The sequence below is a fragment of the Saccoglossus kowalevskii genome, chromosome 11 (assembly GCF_978046115.1).
Source record: "Saccoglossus kowalevskii chromosome 11, keSacKowa6.1, whole genome shotgun sequence".
Taxonomy (NCBI): Eukaryota; Metazoa; Hemichordata; class Enteropneusta; family Harrimaniidae; genus Saccoglossus; species Saccoglossus kowalevskii.
In genome coordinates, this window is record NC_140651.1 from 27,384,690 (window position 1) to 27,395,165 (window position 10,476).

The window sequence follows — 10,476 nt, forward strand, 5'->3', positions numbered from 1 at the left end:
CCTCAGGACAGAGAGTCACAGTGAACATTTCACTGAGGTTCCTCAGGACAGAGAGTCACAGTGAACATTTCACTGAGGTTCCTCAGGACAGAGAGTCACAGTGAACATTTAACTGAGGTTCCTCAGGACAGAGAGTCACAGTGAACATTTAACTGAGGTTCCTAAGGACAGAGAGTCACAGTGAACATTTAACTGAGGTTCCTCAGGACAGAGAGTCACAGTGAACATTTCATTGAGGTTCCTCAGGACAAAGAGTCACAGTGAACATTTCACTGAGGTTCCTCAGGACAGAGAGTCACAGTGAACATTTCACTGGGGTTCCTCAGGACAGAGAGTCACAGTGAACATTTAACTGAGGTTCCTCAGGACAGAGAGTCACAGTGAACATTTAACTGGGGTTCCTCAGGACAGAGAGTTACAGTGAACATTTAACTGAGGTTCCTCAGGACAGAGAGTCACAGTGAACATTTCACTGAAGTTCCTCAGGACAAAGAGTCACAGTGAACATTTCACTGAGGTTCGTCAGGACAGAGAGTCACAGTGAACATTTAACTGAGGTTCCTCAGGACAGAGAGTCACAGTGAACATTTAACTGGGGTTCCTCAGGACAGAGAGTCACAGTGAACATTTCACTGAAGTTTCGATGTTAACTTATAATGTGCTGTCCACTACTTTTTAATTAATTAAATGTTTTTTTTATTACTTTTCAGGATAGTAATAATCCTAACCCGTTGGCGAAGGCAGAGTTGAATCTACTAGCACATCTCATGGGAACTATTGGTCAAGAAAAACAGAAGAAAGATAAAAATATTCGGATTAATTTATTTGATAATGATGCAGATGAAGAGTAAGTTGATTTTTTTTTATCTATTCTGGTTTTCAAGTCAAAAATATTAAGTAAACAGTACTAGTAGTCAATTAGGCATTACCTTGAACTTGCTACTTTCTTTGTCTATTGAATTTCAAAAGTTTCACAGGATGTACACATACATACATGTATATGGCACATTTACAGATGTCTAGGAACTGTTAAAAATTAATTGATGTACACATGTTCGGATGTTTGTTCTGTGAGTGTTGCAGTTGTGAGTGTTGCAGGAGCTGGCTATTGTTGTATAATTGTTCTATTAAATTGCTTTGTTTTTTAGACACCATGCTGTTACAAGACCACCCCAGTATGATTTCAAAGTTGTTAGTATTGATTTCTCTAAGGTAAGTGATGAACACGTTACTATAGAATTTGTTAAACAAATTAAAAACCAGGTAATATGTAAATGAGGACTGAATAGTTGATGTACTGCATTCTGTGCCAAGCAACAATATTCCAAATCTGCTCCACCACATACTTCATATCATATAGGTTTTAGACGTCAACATTAGGTGGTAACACTTCTGTTAATGAATTGCCGAGTTGCCTTATCAAGTTAAATGAAGTGTCAAAACTAGGCCTAATCAAAGTATCTATAAACAGAGAATAAAGATGGACAGTCAGGGACTGCTGACCATAATTTTATTCATAAACCAGCATTGGGTTGGTGCATGAGCAGAAGCCACAATATGAAAAAACTCATATTGGGTGATACATCCCTGTGAGGTAGTAAAGGACCTCGAAAACTATGTACTACAAAGCTCAACAATCTATAAGAACCTCAAACTAAATCTGTAAAAAATTACAAAGCACACTGTCAGGTAAAAAGAGAAATGAACAAAAGGGGATGGTGGGTTGGGGAAAAAGTGTGTGCTGTGGTGTCGAACCAGCTAGACATTACAGCTCTGCAAGGCCAGGAAATATATAGCTAAAACAATCAAACATTGGTGCCGATAATTTTTATCCTGCCTTGGCATTGGCTTGAAACTGTGTATACCAATAAGCAAGGTGGTTGTTATACATACAGCAGGTAGTGAGGAAAAAGATTACATTGTCTAATCTGCCACTTAACAATACATGTGCATAATAAAAACTTTTTATTAAAAACATTAAAACATAACTTATTAGAGGCAGAGATAATTCTGTGTTTGATTTTATTAGTGTGTGCATGAGTGTCTCTAAAAGAACATTGTGACGACGACCATTTAACTTTACACCTACCAAGTGGCAAGAACCTGACCAAGTGACAAGCCTCATTATTTTTCATAATTTATATTTAATTTAATATTTAATCTAAGTTTGCATAGCTTACATTTAGTAAAGGCGTAAAGTATGGTATACATAATGCAACTATATTTAAATTTAATCAAATTTAATTCTAAATTAACATGTTCATGTATGTAGTTACTATGTAAGTTAGACATGTATGTGTGTATGTGCATGTGTGTGTGTACCATCATCAAACTTAGCCTCTGAAAACAAGCATTGAAAGGGACATTTTGTATGGAATATGTATTTTTACTGATTTTTGATGATTTGAATGTAAAATGTAGAAAAAAAGGGTTTATTCGTTTGATATAATTTTCACTGAATCATCCCTTCAGTGAAAATAGTGAAAATAAATTCCAAGTGAAAATAAAGAATTTTACAGTACCTTAAATGCTTACCTCGTTGCTCTGTGCATACAGACTGTGTTCATTTTGTGCCTATTTGTGGAGTATGTTATCTATCCGGTTTTATATTTATCTGTGTTTTACATACTTAGTCATGTATCAGTAAAAATAGAAAGATTCATAAAACCAAAATGTAACAAGGTACTTATCTCCCCTGAGAAGTATAAAGCAATAAAATTATTAGTAATAAGCTTGAAGGACGAAGATAGTGAATTGTGTTTAGTATTCTGATGATAGAAGTGAATTGAGAATAATTGACTACTGATAATAATACATGTATAAAAGAAACTCATTATGGAGAGTTTAATATTCTAGACTGTGTGTGTGTGTGTGTGTGTGTGTGTGTGTGTGCGTGTATTGACTGGTTACCATGGTGATTGGCAAAACTGTAATTGATATCACTGGCACTGTCATCAATACATCCTGTAACATTGCACATGGATGCAAACTTATTCCCCATCAACTGTTGAATGACGTTGCCATGCCGATGGTGATGAGATAATAGGGAAAGAATATTAGAGAGTGAGAATAGTTGATTCAAGCGTAGATTGCAGAGAGCAGATTTGTCTAGCTGCAGCAGCTGTGTTTTTTGATTCAATAGAACAAGAACAATAAGAAGACAGAACCTCCTTACAATACTAATTGATTGGCATTGTTGTTAGCGCTTGTGTTTTTGTTATTCATCTGTGAAGGAGAAAGTGATCAAGGAAACACTATAAGTGCCAGACAAGATAGCATCTCAATAAATTGCTGAGATTTATCTCCTTTCTTCAGTCAGAACATATGGCAAAAAGAAAAATATGATTTGATCTTATTTTCCCCAAAATACATGTATGTATCTAATTATATAGGCATATTCAATCACCATATTTATGTTTATACCATATTTATGTTTAAAGAGATGCCATTTATCCAAGGTGTACATACATTATAGTAATCATTTATTTTTAGAGTAACATGCAGAGTTAATGAAGAAATTGTAAAAAAAAAAAACTGCTGTAGTCTTATTGACATGTATGAATGGGTGAAACTATTGATCACCGTACAGCATCATTAACTATACAGGCAGATTGTATGCAAATGAATAAATGTGGTCATCAACTTAATAACTATCTCATTTTTGGAGTAATTTGGATCTATTTTTTACTGTATATAGGTTAAAAAAAGTAGAAAAAATAATTTTGATCAAAAATGTCATACAAACATGGGTCAAAATACATTTACCGATATATTTACCGGTACATTTATGTGTGTCAGTGTGTACTGTACTTAGAATAGATACAACACTAAATAGAGATTGGATAGCATCTCTCCTCTTTCATGATGCAAGTGAGATGAAGTACACATCATGGTCATTAAGGGTGTATGTATACCACCATATCGCCATAAATTACAGCGTACTGTAAAACACAGTCCCTCTATAGATAGAGGGACTGTGTGTAAAAGGATTAATTATTCACTGTGGTTTTAATTTTGCTTATTTCGCTGACTGGGAAATGCGCTAAATTAAAACCCAGTGAATATGTTATATTTAGCATAGAACACATTATCTAAATGATAAAACCGTGAATTTTAAACCCACTGAATATGCCTGAAATGGTAAATCAGCAAAATTTAAACCCAGTGAAAATTAGTCATTTTACAGTATTGTAATTTTAGCCGCATTGCAAGAATTGTGAATTCCCAAATAGAACAATTATGTGATGTTTCCAATATGGTCGACATGATTGTAAATGAAGTTTATAGCAAGATAGTTCAACTAGTTTTCACCTTTTTTCTCAGTTCAGGGTTTCAAACACCAAGTGATTGGGTCAGGAAAGTGTATAGCAATATGTTTATTATGAGGTTACTGCAAAGTATGCACTCAGGTAGTACACAATTGCGTTGTATTGTCTTTGTAGATACTTTGCAGTATTCCCATGATACTCTCATGTTTACTGTTCTGTACTGTGTATGTGAATTTAGTGTGCATTTTAGTATCCATGGTTAGCTCGTTTCTGTACATGTGAATTAAATAACAGATATTTTATACATCAATGTAATTACAATACATTTTTATTAGGTCTGAGATTCTGTTTTTTCCCATAATCAATGTGGTGCCCCTTTTTTATTTTTTATTGCATAATTGCGCATTTGTCTTTCTTTTTTTATGAAAAGGTACTGTAAAAAGAATTATACACTGGGTTTTAATTGTGCTTATTTCGCTGACTGGAAAATGCGCTAAATTAAAACCTTAGTGAATATGTAAAATTTAGCATAGAACACATTATGTAAATGATAAAACCGTGAATTTAAAACCCACTGAATATGCCTGAAATCAGCGAAATTTAAACCCAGTGAAAATTAGTCAGTAGTTTTATTTTAATTTGTGATAAGCACATACTGTAGAATTTAGTGAAAATAAACTCCCTACAAGACAGCCAAAATTTACCTGGACCAGCTAAAATAAAGTATTTTACATTATTTAACTGATGCATTTGAAATGATCAGAAATTTTTGGTCTTCTATTGCAGCTGAAAAAAGAAAATGCTGAATTAGCCAAGATAATGGGAGACTTGTCCATTCCTGACTGTGAGGGCGCTCAAACCAGCAAAGGAGATGATCTACTGGAACTAATGGATAGTGCTTCGTAGCCACTGCCATCAAGATAATATAATGATCTATCGGCTGTGTTGATGATATAGAGTGCCATTGCTATGCTATGCGTCTTAAATAGAAATGTATGTCTACATGTTGTAAAGATGTCTGTACCTTAGTTTGCCTTTCAACAGTTGATGTTCATATTGTTTATAAAGCTGCAGTTGACTTCAAACATAGTACATATATGTGTTGCCATCCACTATCTTTGAATGTTCTGTTGCTTTTTATAGTATTTTGGTCAAAATGAAGTTTGTACTTCATTTGCATATTCTGTCACTTAATACTTTAAGCTGTTTTATTTTTGTTACTGTCCATTTTTGTGTTATGATAGTCACTGTGACTCTGATACAATATTGTGCGTTACATTTGACTCGCAAAGATGATGAAGTTTACGGTATTCCAGTACCAGATGTTTGTATATTGGACAAAACAAAATATGTTTCTGGTCAATTTGTTTCCTGAAATCAACACTCTTTTATTTTGAAATTATCAAACAATTTATGATGTCTCATAAAGATTCTGAAAAAAACTCGAGAGATGTGATATGCATGTTTTCAACTGATATATGTTAATATAATATGGTGGTGGGGCTCAAAGCGGGGGAGTTGTCATCTGCACATGCGTTTTTAGTTTGTGTTATTGTAACTTGGGACCCAATTACCGTACATGCGCAGGTGACGACCCTCCCGCTTAAAATGTAGAACTGTAAACAAATACTGTAATATTGTGAAATGTTCACAAATGTACATGTAGTAATAATAAGGGCAAACAAAATTAAAATTCTTCAAGTCACTGTAAATCCTTGGCCCAATAAACCAGTTAACAGTTTCCCACAAATATAAAAGTTATTTGAGAGGAGATTCTGAATTGCTAAAATTAGCATGTGCAGTTGAATTTTAACTTTTGTTTGTTTATCTGTTAAAAAGTCCAGAGATCTTTGAAAGTGTTTAACTGTACATCCACTTTTATAAGATTAATTAGTATCCGTCCTATGATTTAGTGATCACAGATAACTGTATTAAAGTAAATAAATCTGTTAATATTTGACATGTGGCTTGTTGTCATGAATACCTTGTATTTGTAATGTTTTGAAAGAAAACTGTAAGAAATTATATACTAGTATTTAATTTTTCTTTAATAGTTGTATGTTGTGAACTTTACTGAAATATCTGTGGTTACATCATATTTTGACTTCTGTATTCATGCTACTTTGTCAAAGTAAGTGGGACGTGATGAATTATTTCTCTGTATTTCTAATCTGTGTTGTGTATTGTATTGTTAGAAAGCATAGTAAAAGCTACTAAGATTTGACATGTTAATACAGCTTACATACTTTGACAGTTATTCCATGTGACTGCCCATAAACAAGGCTTGCTTAATGTACTTTCAATTTATGAGACAATGAGAAAGTCATTTTTTGTTTGGGTATCTCATTTTATTGGCTCTTTACTTTACTAATATCCAAGATGTAATAAATGTGATTCATTAATCGCATCAATCCTAAACCTCAGCCAACATTTTTGTGCAACATTTAGATGTACTTCTTTGACCAAAGTCGTTATTTCCATCAAAACAAGTCTGGGTACCCTCTTTTTATTTGCTCTTTTGCTTTGCTACGCACCTAGAACAAGCAGTGGTTTTAAACATTTATCGCATCAATCCAAAATCTTTTAAATGACATCAATTTAAATATAAGTAACATGTAAAATGTGGCTTCAAAATTCTAGCAATGAAAGGAATAGATTTCTTTATCCTGTGTAGCACCGTGAATCTTTGTAAATTGTTGTTCGGGTGCATTGCCCAGAAATACAAATTTTCTTGTATCTTGTCATCTTGCAAAGAAAATTTATTTTCCATAAGGAAAAAAAAAGTCAGAAAAAAGTTTTTGCTAAATTCGTTTTTTAAAATTGATCTAACGATTTAATTTACATTCCATACTTTTTGACTTCAAGTTCCAATTTGAAAAAGAAGTCTCATTGTTACAACTACAAACTTGCCCCCCCCCCATCGACAGCCATCTTTGTCAGTTTGTATAGCTCATTTATGTTGATAAATGTATAATCTGAATGTTGCTTTTGAACCTTTGAACTTCTCATTGAGTTTGATCTGCTTGTCACTGCATCTAGTGAACAGCCCCATCTCTGTGAAATAGGTCATGTCTGAATATTCTTTTGTTTTTATTATATCAATTAACTTATAGAAGGTACATGTACAGTGACAGATTGTATTTATTTTTTCCCAATCAAATGTACACTTAGATGTAATAAATTGAATATGTAAATCAATGAGTAAATTTTGTCTTTAAGTGTTTTACTGAGCACCACTGTATATATATATATAGTCATAGCCACTATGGCTGATAATTGAACACTTAAAAAATTACATGAACTCATCAATAACTAGTGATAGACTGAGTATTGACTGACAGCGGAGGTCGATGCGCAGTGTACTATTCTCGTAATAACCTTATTATTATACATCTTTTACCTTCTGGGGATACACCATGGGAATGCCGAATTCCAAAATGTTTAGAACAGAATCAGCAAACTTCTTTGTGTGGAGTCCGGTCAAACCCTGGTGGCAGCCATGATTGTTTTTATTATTGGACGCTTATGCGCATAATCATTCCATATTTGGAATTCAGATTTCATAATATGGTAATGTGAAAATACCACAAAATTATGGCACGCTGTAACTTATGGTGTTGCGGTGACAGATGTATTATAACAAATATTAAATTATAAATGCAACTGCTTAAGTTTATCGTCAGTTTAATACTTAACCTGTCTGGGACTGCTAGTGAGAAAGTGCCTGATATAACAAGTCATTGTCAATGACACGTCCCCGTTCCGTTCATATTTGAGTGACATGTACATTCAAAGCAGATCATGACCGAAATGCACCTGCATATGTACAACACATTGTGCTAAATCTGAACAAAATCCATCCATGCATGACTGAGATCCGGTTCTGGAATTGTGAAAATACGTGATTTTGATGCATTTTCGGCCTTAAAATGGCCATCATTCCACTATTGTTAAGCAGATCATGAAACAAATGCACATATCTATTTGTGACATGATGTACCATGTGTGTGTGAAGTTTGAACTTGATCAATCCAGACATGTCTTGGATACGGATCCAGAACTGAATTCTTTAACAAAATGGCCGCCAGTCGGCCATTTCAAACTTGATACGAAAAAAAAAAAAAGACGTGCATCAAGGTCCTATTATGTTTAATGTATGTACCAAATTTGAACAAAATCCACCATGCATAACTGAGATACGGGTCCGGAATGGTGAAAATGTGCGATTTCAATGCATTTTCGGCCTTAACGCGGCCGCCATTTGGCTATCGTTAATGAGATCATGAAACAAATGCACATACATATTTGTGACATGATGTACCTTGTGTGTGTGAAGTTTGAACTTGATCAATCCAGACATGTCTCGGATACGGATCCAGAACTGAATTCTTTAAAACAAAATGGCCGCCAGTCGGCCATTTCGAACCCGATCCAAAAAAAAAATGACGTGCATCAAGGTCCTATTATGTTTAATGTATGTACCAAATTTGAATGAAATCCGTCCATGCATAACTGAGATCCGGGTCCGGAATGGTGAAAATGTGCGATTTCAATGCATTTTCGGCCTTAAAGCGGCCGCCATTTGGCTATCGTTAATGAGATCATGAAACAAATGCACATACATATTTGTGACATGATGTACCTTGTGTGTGTGAAGTTTGAACTCGATCAATCCAAGCATGTCTCGGATACGGATCCAGAACTGAATTCTTTAAAACAAAATGGCCGCCAGTCGGCCATTTCGAACCCGATCCAAAAAAAAAAATGACGTGCATCAAGGTCCTATTATGTTTAATGTATGTACCAAATTTGAACAAAATCCGTCCATGCATAACTGAGATCCGGGTCCGGAATGGTGAAAATGTGCGATTTTGATGCATTTTCGGCCTTAAAATGGCCGCTATTCGGCTATCGTTAATCAGATCATGAAAAAAATGCATGTGCATATGTCCCATATAATGTGTGATGTATGAGTGAATTTTGAACTTAATCGGTCCATGCATGTTCGAGATACAGGTGATCACACAGGGCAAAACATAAGTCCCCGTTTTCGGACTGCGTCCGAACGGGGACTAATAACGTCAGTATGGCCATGGAGGTAAATGGTATGACAAAATAGACAGTCTGATTAGTCAAGCTAAGAGTTTGTTTAAACAGAAATGCAAAGAAGTGAAAAGCTACTGTACATACATATGGTGAGGACTAGGGACAGGGGATTATTATTTAAACAATGATGTCAAAGAGACCTTGAGATTTAGATCAAAACATATTTACTACATTCACATTTATGGGATCTCGGCTCGCACTGAAATTTTTAATCCCTTGTGTTTGCAGAGATATTACAGACGTTGCGTTCACATTAGTCGGGACCCACTCGGCTCGTGCCAAAATCACGCCCTCATTCGTCGATCTGTTTTTGAGTCAAACATGGAAAACACCACACATACAATGATAATAATAATTGTTATATTGAAATTATATCCATTTGCTGTTATGGTATTTATTATGAGTCATCGTGACATGAACAGCAAAGATTCGAAAAACAATTATTTGTTTACGCCGATGTAGCATTGCAAGAAAAAAACAGTTGCAGCAGCACAAAAATATTTGTCGCTGACAACAATTTGCATTCATAACAGCAGCATCCAACCATATCTAGCTTCACTTCCCTTCATTGTCATACTAATATGAATCAGTATATGTTCTCTTAAATACACCAACGAGGGCATGATTTCGTCGCGCATCGAGCGTTTAGGCAGGAAATTTCAGTCCTGAGATCAAGTTTTTTTGGCATGTGCCGACACGGTCCTGACCATTCACGCACAAGTTTTGGGACGTGCCGACGCAGTCCCGAAATTCAGCATGTGCTGAGATCTTCAACGTGAATGCCACTATTATAGCAGCTATTTTTCATATGGCAGCGGATGTACTTCAATCAATTATTCACTTGTTGTGTTATCAATTCCAATAGCAGCCCCACTTAAAATTAAATACCTCGTTTTGTTATCATACATGACAAAAATAGTTTCCAGCTATGCATACATAATCAATTATTCACTTGTGTTATCAATTCCAATAGCAGCACCACTTAAAATTAAATACCCTGTTTAGTTAATAGCACGGAAAGACATGACGTTTCACTATAACACTAACTTTGGTCAGCTTTATGTGAATGCCTCAAGGTCCATGGTCGGATATGAACTGCAAT

At 34.9% G+C, this 10,476-nt stretch overlaps 1 protein-coding gene across 2 annotated transcripts in view; it reads left to right on the top strand.

Moving 5' to 3' along the window:
• The window catches only part of LOC100378833 (protein OSCP1-like), an 84,899-nt gene that overhangs the window by 63,812 nt on the left and 10,611 nt on the right, over positions 1-10,476 (top strand). The window contains exons 7-9 of one of the 2 annotated variants that reach the window (XM_085505087.1): positions 711-847; positions 1,149-1,212; positions 5,055-7,939. In XM_085505087.1, coding sequence (XP_085361213.1) covers positions 711-847; positions 1,149-1,212; positions 5,055-5,174 — 321 coding nt within the window. In that variant the 3' untranslated portion in view covers positions 5,175-7,939. Of the gene's footprint in view, positions 1-710; positions 848-1,148; positions 1,213-5,054; positions 7,940-10,476 lie in introns of those variants that run through there. The other variant, XM_085505088.1, reaches the window with a different exon arrangement.